The 19,812-nt window shown below is 41.9% G+C and overlaps 1 protein-coding gene across 2 annotated transcripts in view; it reads left to right on the top strand.

Annotated features, from left to right (window-relative positions):
* Nucleotides 1-19,812, top strand: part of THBS4 (thrombospondin 4) — a 46,937-nt gene extending 27,125 nt beyond the window's left edge. For both annotated transcript variants that reach the window (XM_033085735.1, XM_033085736.2), the window contains exons 8-22: nucleotides 887-1,024; nucleotides 1,660-1,737; nucleotides 4,842-4,994; nucleotides 6,333-6,437; nucleotides 6,662-6,769; nucleotides 8,220-8,379; nucleotides 9,046-9,164; nucleotides 9,970-10,022; nucleotides 11,967-12,160; nucleotides 12,420-12,598; nucleotides 14,020-14,068; nucleotides 14,168-14,364; nucleotides 14,865-15,037; nucleotides 17,590-17,729; nucleotides 19,585-19,812. In XM_033085735.1, coding sequence (XP_032941626.1) covers nucleotides 887-1,024; nucleotides 1,660-1,737; nucleotides 4,842-4,994; nucleotides 6,333-6,437; nucleotides 6,662-6,769; nucleotides 8,220-8,379; nucleotides 9,046-9,164; nucleotides 9,970-10,022; nucleotides 11,967-12,160; nucleotides 12,420-12,598; nucleotides 14,020-14,068; nucleotides 14,168-14,364; nucleotides 14,865-15,037; nucleotides 17,590-17,729; nucleotides 19,585-19,646 — 1,908 coding nt within the window. In that variant the 3' untranslated portion in view covers nucleotides 19,647-19,812. The remainder of the gene's footprint in view (nucleotides 1-886; nucleotides 1,025-1,659; nucleotides 1,738-4,841; nucleotides 4,995-6,332; nucleotides 6,438-6,661; nucleotides 6,770-8,219; nucleotides 8,380-9,045; nucleotides 9,165-9,969; nucleotides 10,023-11,966; nucleotides 12,161-12,419; nucleotides 12,599-14,019; nucleotides 14,069-14,167; nucleotides 14,365-14,864; nucleotides 15,038-17,589; nucleotides 17,730-19,584) is intronic.

The following is a 19,812-nucleotide window of genomic DNA, read 5'->3' as shown; positions in this document are numbered from 1 at the left end:
CTTTTCTTGCTTCCGTGTGTGTGTGTTTGGTTACAAGATGTATGTCTCTTGTATGTAGATATTGTTCAGGTTTGTACTCCCTCCATCTTGCAGATGTTTTTCTGTTAGAGATAGAAGGAGAAAAAGAGGCATTTTTTAAAAACTCTGTAGTATCTCTTTCTCATGTTTCTCATTTTTTGTTGTCTTTGAGCTGTGTGCTGCAGGATGGCATGTTGATGTTTTTGGTAGCTAGTGTTGATGTTGAAAAGGCAACAGTGGAGATGTGTTTCCCAAACTGGCACCCACAAAACAAATGAAATTGGTCACATCTGTTTTGTAAAACTGCATAAGGCAATGAAGTGAATGGTGCCTTCTGGCCAAGAGTGATTTTTGTGGACATGTGATATTTTGGGAGACATTCCGAGGATTGTCTGTAGGCCTCCAGTCTAGAAATGTGTGGATGCCACGGACACGTCCCTGCTTATCTGGCTTATGTTTGGATTCCTTCTGGCTATAAGATTTGTCCAAATATAAATGAAGGAAAATAGAAGGGGGTTTTGGAGGCTTAGAGTTACGTGGCTTTCCTGATATTTCGGTCTGGACCCTTCCAGGAGCCTTTCAGCCTCCAAGGGATCTGAATCTGCCCAGCTAAAAGAAGCATTCAGAATGAGAGTTTAGGACATCAACTACAGGTTATAATGGAAGGTTGCAAATGTTATTTACAGAGATAGCTGAAGACTTACTGAGGTCAGAAATACCTGCAGAGATGGTTTCCAGTCTAAGCCCTTTCTGAATAGAGGACATACAGATGTTGCATGCAGCATTGCCTTTGGTGAGAGGTCTGTACACACAGAGTGTTGATGTCACTGAAGCACAAAATTGTGCTTGATTGGTTTTTTCTTTGCAGTGTCGTTACAACCCTTGTTTCCCTGGGGTGAGATGTGTGAACACTGCTCCAGGTTTCCGGTGTGAGACCTGTCCTCCAGGATATACAGGACAAACCGTGCAAGGGATAGGACTCAGCTATGCCAAGAACAATAAGCAGGTGAGTGGTAGCACCTCCATGACAACTTCAGTTGCAAGGTGCTGGTTTTATATTAGCAGTGCATGTGTATTGAATTGTATTTAGTTTTCAGCCGTTCCAAAATTGCCTTATGCTGTTAGGCAGAGCTCAGAATATTTCAGCTAGAGATCTGAATTGTATTTGCATAGCTTTAATGGGAGTATTGAAAATCTAATACTCTTGACTGGCATAGAGAGAAGAAAAAATGTCGTTGTCTTTGTAAGTATTTCTGATCAACTTCAGGGGGCTTGGTTGATTTCTGGAAACTGGCTCTGAACTAGGAAGAAAAATATTTTAAAAGCTTACGTTACTGTAATTTTTTTTTTCTTTTATATATTTCTTAACACCCTAGAATGGCAACATAGTTCCCATTTACACAGAGTGTAAACTCTTCTGGGTAAACCAGAGCACATCCTAAAGTTGAAATTTTCTCTTTCTTCAGGGTTTGGCAAGTTAGTGTATGGATATATCTGTGACATTCTGAGAGAAGTTTCAGGAGAGGCTATGTCTCTTTTCTAGTCTTAAACTTTGGTGTTGATTCTTCAGTCTTTGATCTCAATAATAATCTCAATAAATTGACATTATTTATATTATTTGTGCGTTTGGTCTACTGCTAGGTCTGCTTAGATATTGATGAATGTCAGAATGGAGGACTTGGATTCTGTGTTCCAAATTCCCATTGCATAAACACTTTGGTAAGCATGTTTTCATTTATGTTTTAAAATTCCATTAGGCTAGGATTGGGTTTATGGGTCTGATGAAAGAGCATCATTTTTTTTTTTGTCTTCTTATAAATGAAAGAAGCCTTTCATCTTTTCCTAGCTAATAATTTAAAAATCACCTTGATTTGTCATGAACACATCCATCTGAATTGTATCCGTATCACTTTCCCTGAAGAGCAGGAGCTCTTCTCTCCATACCAATCCAGTGATCTGTGTTTATGGGTATATTATTGCAAGAAACCTCATTTGAAAGATTAGAACTTTGCTTCCCTCATCTCCTGCTTCCTGAGAACTGCTGCAACAAGCTGTTCCCCTGGGTGGTATCTTTATAGGAGTTATGCATAGAGTGACAGCTATCCCTCTAAATAAATGGGAACAAAGAGAGCCACAATTGGTACAAGACTGTTAATGCCCATAGATATTAAACCCAGGAGAGCAAGCACAGGAGAAGTAAAAATGGTTTGAAAGATGTTAGGATTCAATAAACAGGGCATAGAACCACTTTAATGCTGTGAAGGAAGTTGGACATAGAATCACATGATCATAGAATAATTTATAATAGAAAAGACCCTTAAGGCCAAGCCCAAACTCTTAACACAGCACTGACAATCCCACCATGATTTCCCAAGTGCTACATCCACACCTATTTTGACCACTTTCAAAAGTAATGACTCCACTACTTCCCTGGACAGCCTATTTCAATGCTTGACAATCCGTTGTGTAAACAAATTCTTGCTAATATTCAATTTTAATCTCCGCTGACCTGAGAGGACCTGATGATCTGAGGCCATTTGTTCTTCTCCTATCACTTGTCACTTAGGAGAAAAAAACTGCACACTACCCACCTTATCACATCCTCCCTGGTACTTTTAGAGTGATAAGGCTCCCCCTGAGCCTCCTTTTCTCCAGGATAAACACCCGAGCTCCCTCAGCCACTCCTAGTAGGGCTTGTGCTCCAGACCCTTCACTGATTCTGTTGCCCTGCTCTGGATTCACTCCAGCACCTCAAATGCCCTTCTTGTACTGAAGAGTCCAGAACTGGACACAGCATACAAGGGACAATCCCTGCCCTGCTCCTGCTGGCCACACTATTGCTGATGCAGGCCAGGATGCCATTGGCCTTCATGGCCACCTGGACACACCCTGGCTCATGTTCAGCTGCTGGCAACAGCACCCCCAGGTCCTACCCAGCCACTCTGTCCCAGTCTGCAGAGCTGCCTTGGGGAACAGCACCTGTGACCACCAGCTGGATGTAACTCCACTCAATACCACACTCTGAGCCCAGCCATCCAGACAGTTTTTTACTCTGTGAACAGTGCACCTGCCCAAGCCATCAGCTGCCAGTTTCCCCAAGGAATTGCTGTGGGAAATGGTGTCAGAGGCTCATCCACAGAGCAGGTCACCCTATTACAGAAAAAACAGGACCTACCTTTTATAAATCCATGCTGGCTGGGCCTGGTCTCCTGGTTGTCCTGTATATGCCACAGGCTTTCTTCATAGCAGGAAAAAGGTTAAAAGTATCCTTCAGGTGTAAAGGTGGGTCCTTTCTGCAGCGAGGTATTGTTGAGTCTACAATTTGTGTTCAGTGTTAGCTTTCCTTGAGAATAAACTTGTTTTCTTAGATCTGCTTTCACTGTTCAGTATGTTTGTATCTTTTTTTTAATATCTAGAACATTTACTGTCACATTTTATATCTTGCTGCGTAATGCAGCCTCTTTGGGAAGCCATCGGGCCCTGGCTGCAGAGGGCAGGCACCAAGTGTCCTGCCATCTGTTACAACAGAGCACTGTGGGATTTCTAATCCTGTATCCCTTCAGAAACAGTCTGGTCTGGAAATGCTGCCTTAGAGACTATTTTAATGCATACCAGAGCTTGATATAGGACTGAATATACCGAGCAAATTCAGCAGACTCCAGAAGATACTACCCTGGCATCCATTAGGATAAATTGTACAGGCTGGTGTGTTTTAAATAAACCATACCATTTGCATGGCCCAGGAATTATTTTACTCTTCAGTCATCTGTTTATTTCTTCATCCTGAATGTTTGCAGAGAGAACAGTTAAAATTTGTAATGAAGTTAGGAATAAGGGTAAAAAATAATGTCCATCTGAGTAGTAAGTAGATGTCTCTGTGGTAGTGGACTGCAATAGTCGTGACAGTTCTTAAAACAGATTTTGTACATGAAGCACCTCACTTTCACCAATGGTTAGATGCACATGCTTGTCAGAGATCTGCCCGCTTCTGTTCCTTGACACATCAAGAAATATTCTCCATAAGATAAAAAAAATTTTCTCAGCTGTCATATCTTAAGTTACAAATCTACAAGAATGTGAGACAGAGACAAAAGCCACATTGCATGCCTAAAGAAGACCTCATTTTATCAGCATTTATCTGTTTATATCTCATATGGTGTTTGGCCCAGCACATAATGAGATTCCTTGGCTTAGCTCCGTTGCATTTGTTTACGTAACGGAGTAATAAATATGAAATACATATGCATGTGTCATGGTAAATCATAGCAAAAACTTACATGGATGTTCTTACTGCAATGTAAGTGAGGATGGCTGTGTCTTCAGATACAGAATTCTTTTCTGAAGAAGATATGGATCAAATTGACTTAAAAACATTTTAGCTTTAAAAAAAAGGGACAAAGATATGATGAACTTTCTTATCTCTCTTGGATTAAAATTTGTGCCCAGTTACCTTTAGATAAACTGATAGATGTGCTTTACAGTGAAATAAGATCATCCAGCCTGATTAATCAACTGCTGCTTAGAGTTTTGCACAAAGTTTCAGCCACTTGGAAGCAGTGCAGGGTGATGCTGGCAAGGACAAGGCATCATGAAGAAGCTTTTGCTGGTATATGACTTTTCTCTGGCTTAACAAAGCAATGGTCTAAACAAGCAAGAGTTGAGTATGTTTTCCAGCATGTACTCTGGGAGCCAAATACCTGTAGAAAATAAAGTTTCTTCACAGTACAAGAGGCCTCAATATGACTTGAATCTTCTCTTGTGCTTGTTTTAAAAAGCAAAAAAGTACCATTAAAAGGCTAGCTGGTGACTTTTTGTTCTTACAGGGGTCTTACCACTGTGGCCAGTGCAAACCAGGATATACAGGAGACCAAACCAGGGGATGTCAGGCTGAACGGAGCTGTCGGAATCGAGCCCTCAATCCATGCAGCATCCATGCCCGTTGTATTGACGAGAGGAGAGGAGAGGTGACATGTATTGTGAGTTCATTAATTCATGAATTTTTACAGTGAAATCCAGCCTTTTTTAGGCTGGAAATGAGAAAGGCTTTGTGGTTATTTAATACAGTCAGATGTTTTACCAGTTGTGACACATTGGCCAAGACCAGCTGTCAAAACTGGCTTGCAGTTGTTTTGTTCTTGCCATATGTCTGTAAAGCAGCCATATTCATGTATCACATTCACTGTGTCTGTGTAATTAGATCTTTAGGAATCACTTTCGTAGACTTTTTGTAGTCTCCTCAGAAAAGCCTGCAAGTGTCACTCTACAGAAGACATCACAAGGACAAATTCCTCCCTTGGTGCTCAGCTACATAGCTGTGAGTAAGGATCCTCTCTGCATAGCCAACGTGCCTGTATTTGCTGGCTGATAGAGATGATATATTTTAAAGTGAGATGACAGATTCCAGACACAGGGAGGCTGTACTGTGCTTACCAGCTAAGGGAGCAGAGGAGAACAAGCAGCATATGAACTTCGACTGTAAGAGTAAAATGAAGTATATTACTTAGTTTTTCCATCTTGCAGCGGAAAGCAAGAGACTAATCCTGTGTCCTAATTTTGGATACAGTGCATGCTTTTGCTGGCACTTGCTTTGGTCTCATTTTTAAGTACATCTGTTTCAAAGATAAATTATCTAGGATATTTTAGACCCATGCTGTAATGGGAAGATGCCTCGATACATGGAGTAGGCTCATCCTGGTTTTAAGGGAAGGCCAGATTTTGACATGAAGTTCTTTGCATATGTCTTCAACATGATTGATATGTTGGTTTGAAACAGTAATAATTTAATTGGCTAGGAGAAACTTGTGTGCAGATGCATTTGTTTTGCAAATGCAAACTTTGTAATTGCCAACACAGTATTCTCTTAAAACTTCCTCTAGTTGCGGATGTGTTCTTCAGATACTGAAAAAAGTGCAGTCATGCCATTTAACCATGTGCCCTTGCCGAGATGCTAGGTGCATACTCTGCCTTTTCTTTTACTCAATCTGCCAGTGAGGAGCCAAAATTAGTTCCTGGCCAGTGTCTATAAGAAATCTATAGCTCCTATAGCTATGACTGAAATCATTAGGTGTGGCAGGCACACATTCCTGTTGAAATCAAGTTGTAGCTCTTTCTAGCTATGTCTGATACACTGCAGCATCTCTTGATAGGGAAAGAAAACCCTTTTTTCAAGCTCTCTGTATCTCATTGTACTTCAGTATGTGGCCATGTCTCCCATATGCTGCCATTTGCAAGACTGGTGTGAGTTTTCCATCTTGACTATTTCTACAGTGACTCATTAGTCATTTGATAGTACTACCATGATGTTTTATTGATAGTGTGGCATTGGCTGGGCTGGTGATGGTTATATTTGTGGAAAAGATGTTGACATTGATGGCTACCCTAATGAAGAACTCTCATGCTCTGCTGAAAACTGCAGAAAGGTAAGAAATGCTTTCTTAATTCTATAAAAATTCAGAGCATTAGGTGATAAAGAGGAAGACTGTAAGAAATATGACTCAATGTATTCGTCTTTTATTCAGGTTATTGAATTCTATTTAATTTGATTATTCATTTCCAGTTAATTAATAATAGGAAAAAGTCATTCAAATTATGAGGGCATACAGGTTACCTATAGGACACCAGACTTGTGTCCTTTTTTGTCTAGGACAATTGCAGATTTGTCCCAAACTCTGGACAGGAAGATGCTGATGGGGATGGGATTGGAGATGCCTGTGATGACGATGCAGATGGAGATGGCATTCCCAACGAGCAGGTACTGTGTATAGATCACAATGCAGGAGTCTGTGTGAACAGAAGGATTTCTCATTGCTGCACTAGGAAGTGATTCTAAAATCTGAGTAAATCTGACTGACTGCTGTTTGTCAGAGATTGTTACATACCCGTCACTGTTAGTGGCCCCTTAAACCCTTTATTTTTCTTTTAGATAATGCTCACTCTTAAAAGACTTAAACCACACAGCCTTAAATCCCATCTGTGTATCCTCTCTTACTACCTTTTATAATTTAACTCTAGAGCTTTCTGTGTCTAGAGCTTGTGTTTTCTGTCACACCCTCCCATAGCATGACCTTCAGGAACATTACTTGCGTTAACATCTCTCTATTTAAAGAGCAGGTTGACCTGACAGCACATTTCATCAGAGATCAAAAACCCACATTAATGAATGTACGTCTTGGGAATAACTTGAAAAACCTTTGGATCATGTCATCAAAGCAGAAGAGGTTTCCAACAGGGTACACACAGCAGAATATATTAGAGGATACATTCAGACTGGAAAAGCTGTTCTGTTTTCACCCTGTATTCTTACAAGCCAACTGTTACTCTGTATTAAGATTGTTCACTGATCCTGCTTAATGTGCTTCCAAGCCAACAAGAACATGTTATCCAGAGTACAAATGTCCACCTGGAGGTAGGGCAGACTAGCAGTCACAGGAGGTCTGTCTCAAGCTGTTTTGCCACAGGGTTCCACACTAAATTCCGCTAGCTTAAATCAACTGGTTTTATTAATGTTCCAAATAAAAAAATTAAATGCTCCTACAACTGTAATCTATTCTCAGGTTCAGCACCTCCATAATCAAGCAACTTCTATATTTTCTAGTCTTTGTTCTTCTTCCATGTGGGCAATAGGAAATTTTATACCACTTTGAAATAAAATTTTCTCCATATACTTCCTGGTGGATTTTTGAAAGTCAAAACCAGCTGGATTGAAACAAACAAATCCACCAAAACCAAACAAAAACTGGTAGCTTTTTACATCAACTTCTTTCCCCAGTTTTCAGCTAGTCTGTACCAAAAGAGGGCAATGGCTTTTCACTGAGAGCATCTGCAAACCTTGCCAGTCTCTGAACTGCTGCTTTTGAGAAGGACCACATGAGAAAGCTGGGGTACCAAAACAGGTTCCTCACCATGCACCCATGCAAAATGAGAATCAGAAATCAAGGTTATAAGTAAAGCCTTATGGTACTGTTTGTGACTAGGGCTCCCACAATGTGGTTCAAAATAGAGCTTTGAGGGAACAAGTGAAATCTGATCCAGAGCTAATATTGACATAAAATGTCAAAACTGCTCACACTGTTTTGTTGTTTTGGGTTAGTTTGTTGTGGTTTTTTTGGAAGTAGAAATAAATACAAGAGTTTTATAAATCAACTAAAGTAGAAATTAAAGATTCATGGCCTGAATGATGGCTGATTCTGTGTCTCTTGCAGGATAACTGTGTCTTGGTTCCCAATGTTAACCAGAGAAACAGTGACCAAGATATCTTCGGAGATGCTTGTGACAACTGCCGTAATGTTCTGAATAATGACCAGAGGGACACAGATGGTGATGGGAAAGGGGATGCTTGTGATGATGACATGGATGGAGATGGTTGGTGATTTTTCACTTTCAGCTTTTCTGATGTCATTCAAATTTGCCCGAATGTGCTGCGCATTAGGAGATTTCATGTCACTAGCTATAACACATAGTCTTTCTTAATGAAACTTGTGGTTTTAGTCATTTTAATTTAGTTAATATGTATCTTAGCCTGCATGGGAAGTAGTGGACACTGTAACAGAGAAACCAAGCCATATTGCATGTAGAAGTTAAGGATGTTGATCATTCAGCATTCCCTTAAAGGTACAATGTTCTGGAGCATCCAGCTGCTGCTGGTCACTGGAACCTGAGAGCTGCATAACGTATTATTTTCATTGCTGTAGGAGGCTTGAAAGATGTGAAAAAATCACCCCTTCAAATGTAATTTAAAAAAATGAAATGTCCCATTCTGTACATTGTGACACAGGAACAGGATGGAATGGAATTGTGTGTAATTAAAGGGTGTGATGTGGTGGACAGATATGCTTTAGCCAGATGTTGCTAACTACTGTTAAATGAGTGATGCACCCATAAGAAAGATTAACTGTGCAGGCTTATAATTTCATTGCAGGATTAAGTAGTTGTTGAAAAGGAATGGTGTCTTTAATGTTTTAATGTTTATATTGTCCAGTATGGACAAATATAGGAACTGTCTTTAACACACAATCCACTTTACTCTAGGTGTTAAGAATCTTTTGGATAATTGTCAGAGGATCCCTAATGAAGACCAGAAGGACACAGATAATGACGGTGTTGGTGATGCCTGTGACAGCTGCCCTACAATCAGCAACCCAAACCAGGTTAGCAGGAAAAATTATTGTTGTTTAGGGAGAGGGACTACTGAGGCCTAAAAGTGTGCAAGAGAATAAAGCAGCCCATATAGTTGTAGTGTTTATATTTTAATAATAAAGTATATTCCCTGGATGATATGATATGATGTAGTATATATCAGGTATTCAGGAGAGTCTTACAAACCTGCTGACTCTCCTGATGTAAGAAAGGGGAGCCACCAGTTGTACACTCACAGTTGTACAGCTCACAGTTGTTAGGACCTCTGCCCAGCACGTGTCTTCTACTGTCATGCTCTAAAATGGGCTCTAGTGCCCCAGAGTTCAATTCCAGACTCCACATAGGGGTGTGATTTAGTTACACTTGATATTTCTTTAATTAGGATGAAAATCCTGGTCTCCTTATTTATCAAAACATTCAGTGGTCCTAGGAGAGAAGTCATTTTAACTTTTCATATGTTGGAATTCTGATTCACCCCCTGTGACTAATGAAAAGTGTTGGAAACTATAGAGAAACATAGATTTTTAAAGATGCTTAAAGAAATAAACCTTGGTGAGAAATGAGGAATACTTAGAGGAATCTTGCTTGAATCTTCAATTAAGTTTAACCATGTTTATTCACTGGATTTTTTTTATATAAAACTGAATTCTTGGTTAGATGGATGATGCAAGAGAGAAGATATATTCTGTAAAACAGGTGTCTTTTCATGCTCTTATTTTAGTTGTATTTGATTTGGTTGTGTTTTGATTTAATCCTGCAATTTAAATAGATGCTCTTGACAGCCGGTACTGGAACTTTCTGTGTTCTCTTTTGCAGTCTGATGTTGACAATGACCTGGTTGGAGATTCCTGTGATACCAATCAGGACAGGTATGCTGTGAGAGAGGCTAGTCCTGAGCTGAAGCATGCTGCTGATTCCTGGAGAGCTGTAATTCCTCAGGCTAGCCTGGATTTAATTCCAGCAAGATGTTATTTCAAAAACATTGTTCAGATTTATTAGCCTTGTTTATTCACTTCCTTGTGGTAGTACACTTACAGAGCCTTCACGCTTATAGGCTGTAAAACCCAGAGCACTGCTCAGAGCTTCTTAGTGAGAAAATGTCTTTCCTTTTTTTCTTTATTTTTCATTCCTCTTATTTCTCCATTCACTAAGTAGAAATTTCACAGTTAAGGGCTCTAGGTTTTTCTTTAAGAACCTAGTGTTGCAGAAACAAAATTCTGTTAATTAAGTGTAAGACATTTACAGAGCAACCACTTCACTTTAGCACAGCAAGACTGGCAAGTATACTCCATCTATGGCTTTCATATGCCTTGGGCATTCACAGGAGCCCATCCCATAACAAATGGCATCACTTGTCTGGAAGCAGCTTCTGCCTAACAAGCTTAAGGTTAGGTGCACCTCCCATGTCTACCTCACTTACAGCAAGAGGCTAGGGAAGAGATAAATCCTGTGCTATCACAGCATTTCATCAGCCACAAGCAGCTGCAGGGTTTCATCCCAGAGGTATTGGTGGGTGCTGCTCTCTGCAAAGGGACCTGCAGGGAGCCTGCTTCCATGTCTCTGCAGGGACCATTCCCAATCTTGGGCTAATAGCTGCCAAGGCCATCAGCATTTTACTCCTAAGTTGATATGTCTTTATTCTTTTTCCTGCTTTAAAAAAAGAACTTTTTTTTTCCCCCATAAACTTCACTAATGTGTGTGAAGCATTTCCTGCTTGAAGCATGCCTAACCTTGCAGTAGATACATGTGTATGGTGCTTATTGCATTTTATCTCAATATTGTGCAAACATTAATTACTCTGACCTAAAATTAAAGCACATTTCTTAAGCAGGGAGAGGTATTTGGGAATATTCCTACCTATAAGCCATAGCGTGACCTTAATTTGGCTGCAGGTCACTTCTGCTCCACCTGTGCTAATAAGAAGCTACTGAGGGAAAATGTGTCCGCTAATTGCTAGAAAGCAGTTTGTTTTTGGTGTGCATACAAAACACACCACACTTCAGGCAGTTTTTCTTCAGGGCTGCACTTAACAGTTGGGATGGAGAACATCCTGTAACTTCTTGAACCCTGTTCTGTAGTCTGTGTCCCTGTAGAAACAAGAGCCTGGTGGCCCTTCACTGTAGCCAGCTGGTGCAGCCATGGCCCAGAGGGAGCTACAGCCTTTCTCCTCCATTTCTTACTGCATGTCCCCTCTGCAGGATGGCAATTGTTCAGTTTGGAAAATACCTTCAAGACCACTAACCTAACAGTGCCAAGCCCACCATGAAAAGTTGCTATGCAGGAGGGTGAGAACAGTGTTTGTTTTTAAATAAGTCTGATTTCAGTTGCTTATGTACAGTCTCTCAAAGTTTAATTCCCACTCACACCTGGATGTTCATGAGCATCAAGACACATATGCACATGTGTACATAAGACAAGGGACACCAGGTGTCCACCTTTTGCTGTCTCCTGAGTGCCTCTTGACTGGTAATGCTGCACTTGTTGGATGTGCTTTACACAGCCTTTAGGAGTGGACATTGACTAGGGTCTCGGGCTCCAGTATGTTTTCCACACCATGTAGGGCTTATTTTTATTTTCCCTGAGTATTTTTATAGCTCCTGGCTTGTTCTTTGCTTTCCTGACACCTTACCTTATTTGCCTCTTTGTTCCTGCTCTCCTTTGCAGTCCAGCCACCTGAGCAAAAACACGTTGTGCTGCCCACTGGTCTGCTTCCAGCTCTAGAGCTGCCACTGGTGTGTTTCGCCCTCAGGTGTCCATACTGTTGGCTGTGCCGAGGAAGGAGCTGATGGTGGCATACCATTTCTTTTTTGCAGTGATGGTGATGGGCACCAGGACAGCACAGACAATTGCCCTACCGTTATTAACAGCTCCCAGCTGGACACAGATAAGGATGGGCTGGGTGACGAGTGTGATGATGATGATGACAATGATGGCATTCCTGATCTCTTGCCTCCGGGCCCTGACAACTGCAGGCTGGTCCCCAACCCAGGGCAGGAAGATGAAAATGGTAAGATGGGCCTTCAGAAGCCATTTTAATTCTTGGCACTGCATTTATCTCCAGACCGTGCGCACCAGGATGCAGCACAGTCATTACCATCCTGGGAACAGCAACAGCACTCAGGGCCCTTTGACCAAAACCAGAGGCACTTTCTCAGGCACTACAGCCAGCAGGGCTGATGCTCTGCCTGCTTCTTGGACACCTTAATCCCATGGCTGGGCCTACTTGCTGCACCATAAATCTCCTCTCACTTCTCTGATGCATTCAGGTGATGGAGTTGGTGATGTCTGTGAGTCTGACTTTGACCAGGATACAGTGATTGATCGGATTGATGTGTGCCCTGAGAATGCAGAGATCACCTTGACAGACTTCAGGGCCTATCAGACAGTGGTGTTGGACCCAGAGGGAGATGCGCAGATTGATCCCAACTGGGTGGTTCTGAACCAGGTAAAAATACACTTGGTATTTCTTACCTGTCTGAGAAAGATAATTTGAAAACCACAATAAAATTGACTCTGTAATTGCTGGACCTCTGACAGACATGAAAAGTGGAAGTTGTTGGTTAGTAGACTACTTCCAGGAGTAATAATTAAGGAATTTTCCTTTTGATAGGCTTAAAGCTATCAGAATTGATACTCTTAATAATCTAAAACAGCTACATGCTGGGTAATTTATTCTGGGTGGATTACACTGCTGCCAGAAGGCACACATGTGTTATCCTGTTGAAATATTTCTGCAGCAAACAAGTTTCATTAGTCCTTCCAATAAGTTAAAAGTCTGCTAAATAATAGAGCATTTCATAGAATCATAGAATGGTTTGGGTTGGAAAAGACCTCAAAATTCATCTCATTCCAATCCCACCCTTCCATGAGCGGGGACGCGCATCACTGACCAGTTTTCTGAGAGCTCCAGCCTTGAACACTTCCAGGTTTGGGGCATCACTGAGCAACTTGCTCCAGTGTCTCACAACCCTCATAGTATAATTTTTTTTCCTCATACCTAATCTAAACCTACTTGCTCTTACTTTGAATCCATTGCCCCTTGTCCTGAAACTGCATGCTCTTGGTAAAATATCCCTCTTCATGTTTCTGGTAGGCTCCCTTTAAGTACTGGAAGGCCACAATTAGGTCACCCCAAAGCCTTCTCTTTTCCAGGCTGAAAAAATCTGGTTCTGTCAGCCAATTCATAGGAGAGGTGCTCTATCGCTCTCATCATCTTGGTGGCCTCCTCTGGACTCACTCCAGCAGGTCCATGTCCTTCCTGTGCTGGTACCCTACTGCTGGTACCCCAGAGGGATGCAGCACTTCAGTACTCCTAGATGGAGTCCAGTAATTTATTTACACTAACAAATTCTAGCCTTCAGGAGGCTAATGTGTTATGAGTCACAGGGCATATGCAGTTTTTTCCCATTGCAAAGTCTCTGCCAAGCCAGCTGGAATGTATACATCTTCCTTAACCCACTCCTGGCAGTCAGTTTAATCCTGAACTCTGATCCAACTGTATGAGCTAAGCCTAGGAAAAGCTCTCTTCCTCTCACAGTCCTCTTCCCCTGCACCCCAGTTTTGGCAAGATGCAGATTTCCAGAAGATTGTGGTAGGGAAAGAAAGTATCAAAATAATGGTATGACTAATTCTGCACTAGGAAAACTGACAAATCGTTCCCAACTCAGGCTATGCTAGCAGCTGAAACATTACTATTTGATTATTGTTCCCACTGATTTTAGTTCAGAGCTACAAGCGTCACAGATATGTTGTGAGCAAACAGAAGAGAGGGATGAAGGCGATGCTAGAGGAAGACCAGGAAAGGCTGTCAGACTTAGGCAATCCAGCTTGCCACACATACTAACCACCCTGAATTTACCCTTACAGGGGATGGAAATTGTGCAGACTATGAACAGTGATCCTGGCCTTGCTGTTGGTATGTAGCCTCTTCTGAGATTCAAGTTGTGTGGCAGAAAATGCCCAGAATATGAACATGTGTTCTGCAGAATTGTTTTTAACTTGTGTTTACCCTTAGGTTACACGGCTTTTAACGGCGTTGACTTTGAGGGCACTTTTCATGTGAACACAGTGACAGATGACGACTATGCTGGCTTCATTTTTGGTTATCAAGACAGCTCTAGCTTTTATGTGGTAATGTGGAAACAGACAGAACAGACATACTGGCAAGCGACTCCCTTCCGAGCTGTTGCAGAGCCCGGCATTCAGCTAAAGGTATCAGTGGTGGCTCCTAGCTGAGGACGCAGTGCTCTCTGCAGCTTGGCTATGCCATCTTGCCATGTGCTGGCCATGGGCTAGGTCATCATGAGATGCGTAAGCCAAGCCACTGCACTGCATGTCAGCTGTACTGCCCAACTCTGTTCCCTATTAGCAACTGCTGTCAAAATAAGTCGGGCAACTGCCACACAGCCCTAAGGAACTTCATCTCACTTTTCTGATCAGCCGGAGCATTTAGTCTCTGCAGTGATTGTGCTCTGACCCTGACTGTCAGATTGCCTCCTTTTCCTTTGTCCAGGCACCCAGCTGGTCACTTTGCCCATGTAGGCAGTGGCTGTGGCTGTAGAACGAAGTTAGGGGCCTGTTAGCAGAAGAGGGAATGCTTCTGCAGACCTGCTCCTCGCTAAAAAAAAAACCAAACAAAAAAACCACAAAAAGCTTGGCTCCTGAAAGTGACTTGTCTCTATAGTCAGTGTTGGAAAATTGTATTTTTGCAGGCTGTGAAATCCAAGACAGGTCCTGGCGAGCACCTCCGCAACTCCCTCTGGCACACAGGGGACACCAATGATCAGGTCAGGCTGCTGTGGAAGGACCCCCGAAATGTAGGATGGAAAGACAAAGTCTCCTATCGCTGGTTCTTGCAGCACAGACCTCAGATTGGTTATATCAGGTAAGAGAGGAAAGGATAGATAAGGTGAGTACAGATACACGTCTGCCTAAACTGTAGCTCCTCAACACCTGATTCAGATGATAACTTGAGAATTTGTATTACGTCTGGGCTTTGTACTGATGAAACCTTATAACAAAATAGACTTTCGGAATTCAGCCTGCAGCTTTTTTCCTGGACAATTCCAAGTTAAACCTCTTTGTATGGACCATCTGTCTCTTAATTGTGCCTTACCCTGATGAGCTCTTTCTGGCTTTAATTCCTTGTTCTCCAAGCTACTGCTGGCCACTGATATGAAAAGCAATATATTTCAAATTTTCTTAATTTTGATATTTTATAATATTTTTGTTGGAATTGGGATAGTTCATTTGTGTATTCTAGGATAATAGAATAAAAGTTGTCCACTGAAAAGTTTTGATTTCAACTAACAAGCAATTATCCCCATGTGATAGATTCAAGATTACAGTAATTTCACGACTATAAGGCACACCCTTTTGACTAAAATTTTTCCCCGAACGCAGAAGTGCGCCTTATAGTCCAGTGCGCCTTATATGATCTACAAAGTTGTAACATTTGCCACCCCGGAAGTGTGAGCCGTGGGGGGAGCCGGCAGTGCCACGGCAGCCGGCTGGAGGCGGGCCCGGGGCCCCGTGGCACCACGCCTCCCGGGTCCAGGCAGTCCCAGGGGCCAATGGCTGCCAGGTTGAGGCGGGGCCTCGGCCAGCAACTGCACAGGGGGAGCTGGGGGCGGAGCCTCGCTGCAAAAAAAAGTGTGCCTTATAGTCCGGTGCGCCTTATATGATCTACAAAGTTGTGAATTTTGCAGACTCCCGGGGGGTGCGCCTTATAGTCCGGTGCGCCTTATGGTCGTGAAATTACTGTACACAGAATGGAGTCAGAAAGTTTGTCAAAAATTTGTAAAGCATGTTATATATTCTCTTTTTTGCGGGGGGTGGAGGGGGGTGCAGTTGGGGAAAAAAGTTAATAATATAAAAAAATCATTCAGGATGAAACATTTTACCCTGCAACATTCAGCAGAGAAATCGGCAGTAATTATACTTGTAGATCAAGGTTGATGTTAAAATGCAAAAACTAACTGCCCTGGCATGATCATCTCAGGTCTTTCAACCTTATAATAAAACAGAAATATGTGTAAGTCAGCTTTTCTTCAAGAAAATCACCACCTTGCAGTTGAGATGTAGTAACTTGATGCTGTAATTATTCCACTTCTCTAGTGCACAGCATCACCTTCAGTGGTAATTGGAGTGAGCATGATTGACTTTTACACTAAAATGGATTAAGAACTTTATACTGTCAATTGTTGCGCCCTAGCTGCAGGGCAGTAGTGAATAGATCTTGGGTGGCAACATACCATTTAGACCAAGAAGTTAATGAAGTTGCTGCATGAGCAAACATCTTCTATGGCTGCAGTCTCTCCAACCAGCCGAAGTAATGCTCCCTGTAGCTGGGAAAGGTAGTACAGTCTGTGTCACAGAATCCTTTAAAACTAAAGGCAGCCAGGCCTAAAACCTCTATCAGCTCTGTCCACTGTCACTGTGGTCTGGTTAGGCCAGAAGCCACAGACCACTGTATGTCTAGCAAAGGTTTTCTGAGGCTTTGGGGGAGCCTAGGAAAAAGTCACTTGAGCCAGCCTCTCCCATGGAAATTTGCAAGACAACAAGTTCTATTCATTGTACAGATACTTCTGAACTGCCTCAGCAAATCAGTAAATAAAATCAGAAACATAACGGGATTTGGATTTTTTTTTCCTATTTTATGAAAACACATAGGAACTTCCATTCCTTTCACCATTTGCTCTTTTCTTGTATGCAGAAATGTATCAGCAGTATCCTCATCCACAACAAGGCCCTCCAGGCTCATTGTCCTCTAGGTCATTTATCCAGTGTCCCATAGGCTGAGGACTTGATGTGGGAACTGCTGCAACAAACAGCTCAGCTGGCTCCAGTGTGGTCCTACTCAAGCCCTCAATACAGAGCACACACTGGGGACCTGGCTATTTGGGAATTTGCTGATGGGTTTTCTAACAAAGAAGATGCTAAATCAGCAAAACAGTTCCTGGAGTTAATCATACTCATGTTTTAAAGAAATCTCACAGACAAGTTTAAGATCACAATGGTTTGTTTGAAACTTTTCCTATTATTAAAAAAAATGTTCAGCTTCAACCTTCAAACTATGCATGACAATATCCATCTAGCCCTCTTCAACTGATCTAGTCTGGTTCTCCTATCATTATTGACTGTGGAAAATTTCAAGAGCTAAAGCACTCAGCTAGACTGACTACAGGAAAAAAAATTCTAAAGCTTTTTTAGCATATGTAGAAACCCCTCACAGAATCCTCCCTGGCTCTTGCCAGCATGCAGTATTGCTCCAGTTCCCAGCCTACACAGGAGCTAGCTTAACTACTTTTTCTCCCCTGGGCTAGATGGGAGGGATAGCATGTCCAAGAATAGAGTCTCCATGGATAACAACATTACTTTCAGGAATGTTGCAGCCTTAGAAAAGACCTAATACAGCTTCTATTTGCTTTCATTAAGGGCAAGATTTTATGAAGGCTCTGACCTAGTGGCAGACTCTGGTGTAACTATAGACACCACAATGCGTGGCGGACGGCTTGGAGTTTTCTGCTTCTCTCAGGAAAACATAATTTGGTCCAACCTGAAATATCGCTGCAATGGTAATGTTCCTCTTATGCCATTTTAGCTAATAACTAGCAAGTGACAATGAAGACCTGGTAGTAAGGTGTTGGATTAAGCCATTTAGAAGTTTTTCCTTTGCCCTTCCTTTACAAGTTATTCACAGCTATGAAATGCCTCTCCTGACACCAGCAGCGCACTGCAGCCCAGCCTGACAGGAACACCTCACACCTCACAGCTGCTCCTCCACTCTGCTACACAGAATGTGCCATCTGAGGAGAATAGCTGTCATCAGAGAATTAGGAATGTTATATAAAACCAACTGACTGTGAAAGCTGTAATAAATACACTGACGCCATTGTGTATGTAGATGCCTTGAGCTCTGAATACAAGGTGAAATACACCTGGAGAGCCAGTGTGCTCAGGCATCGGGCATCAGTGTCCCTTCTGTACTTGATGGTTGGTCCTGTGTGTGGGGGAACAAGATCATAAGCTGCCTTTCCTCCCATGTAGGAATGCTCCTGATTCTGTGGGAGTATGCTAGCTCACTTTGCTTGCAGCAGGAGCCTTTTACCTTAGCCCTGATCATCCACTATATAAAATAACTCAAAACTTTCATCACTCACACACAGGCTGGTCATTTCAGGGTATTTCTGTCCCAGCAGCAGTTCAGGTAACTGCTTCTCCTCTCAGTATCCATACCCAGCCTTCAGAAAATAATCTACCAGCCAAACTGGAATAGTTTCCTTGTCTGCTTTCTGTGGCTCTGAGAAGCTCAGTCCAGGACAGCAGGAGACATGGCCACTCTGTGGCCTGTTATGCTGATGGACTCTTGTACTTGGACAGTTAGTACACTTAGACTAGCTCTTGGAGGTCACAGTAGATCAGGCAACTTCTAGACAGTAGTGCTTACAAATAAAAATTACTTGGTAAGTATTTTCCACAGTATTGTGGTTTCCAGAAAGTATGTATCAAAGCTGCCACTGAGTCACACATGGCAGTGAGCAGGCAAGCAGCATTGCTGCAGGAGCTGTGAAGTCAATGAAATCCACTCAAAAAGACTCTGAAGTCTTCTGTTTTCATATCAGAGAAGTTCCTGTATCATGCAGAAAAGACTTGAAAGGAATTTCAGGCCTCTCAAAAGTGGTCAACAAAAAGCAAAGAACTTACCCCTTTTTCTATACAGTGTGTGTTTATACATGTCCTTTTTTTTTTAGTTTAGTGCTGCCTCTCCTGCATCAGGGTGAAAATAATCAGAATGATGTTGAGATCATGCAGTTGAGCTTTGTTGCTGTGGCTCCATTACTGGCTGCAGCTTTAACTCTATATTGCTCTGTGGCTATCCAGATAAAATGTTCTGGGATCTGGCCACAGCAGACTGTAAATAATGGTTCAAATAGAACTGTAGCTTATGACATTGATCCATCTCCAGCTCCCTTGTCCAAGTCTCAAGTCTTTATGCCAGTTGCTACTAGGCCTGGGGTTAATGTTTTTCTCTCTTCTTGTGGCCTGGGAAACCATCACAGGGAAGCTGAATTAGAATACATGAGAAACAGAGATGCTGATGCTTCAAATGTGTCTGGCATGCAGAGCAAGACAAGCACTGGTCTATGTTTATTGATAAAAATTTAAGAGTGTTAGCCACAAAGTTTTCAGAGACATGTAATTTGAAGACTGATAGTATTCCTTTGTGGGCTAGCACTGTAGCACTCACTGTCTTGTTAGCCTCTCCATGTTTTTCAGTGGTATACATCTGAAAATGAAAACATTCCCTGTTTATTCTTAATGTGTAAACAAAACAGAAACATGTTACATAAAAAGAGAGTAGTGAGTAATTTAAGTGCTCCTTAATTTTGTGAGAAGAGATTAAACTTTTACATATTTTTTTGTTTTCAGACACCATCCCAGAGGACTTCCAAGAGTTTCAAGCGCAGCAATTTGGTGTTGGGGATATTTAAAAAGTAAAAGCAAACCAACATTGCTATTGCAAACAGTAAAACAATGTATTTTAAATCCTTATATGATTTTTGTTGTCAGTGCACACCGCAGCTTTGTTCTCATTGATGTGACTATGTCAGACTTTTTTTTTGTATAAAAGTGAAAATAAAAAGGAGACAAAATAGA

This window comes from Catharus ustulatus, chromosome Z (genome assembly GCF_009819885.2).
Source record: "Catharus ustulatus isolate bCatUst1 chromosome Z, bCatUst1.pri.v2, whole genome shotgun sequence".
NCBI classification, from domain to species: Eukaryota; Metazoa; Chordata; class Aves; order Passeriformes; family Turdidae; genus Catharus; species Catharus ustulatus.
The sequence above is the reverse complement of the archived record's forward strand: the minus strand, read 5'-3'. Positions and strand labels throughout refer to the sequence as shown.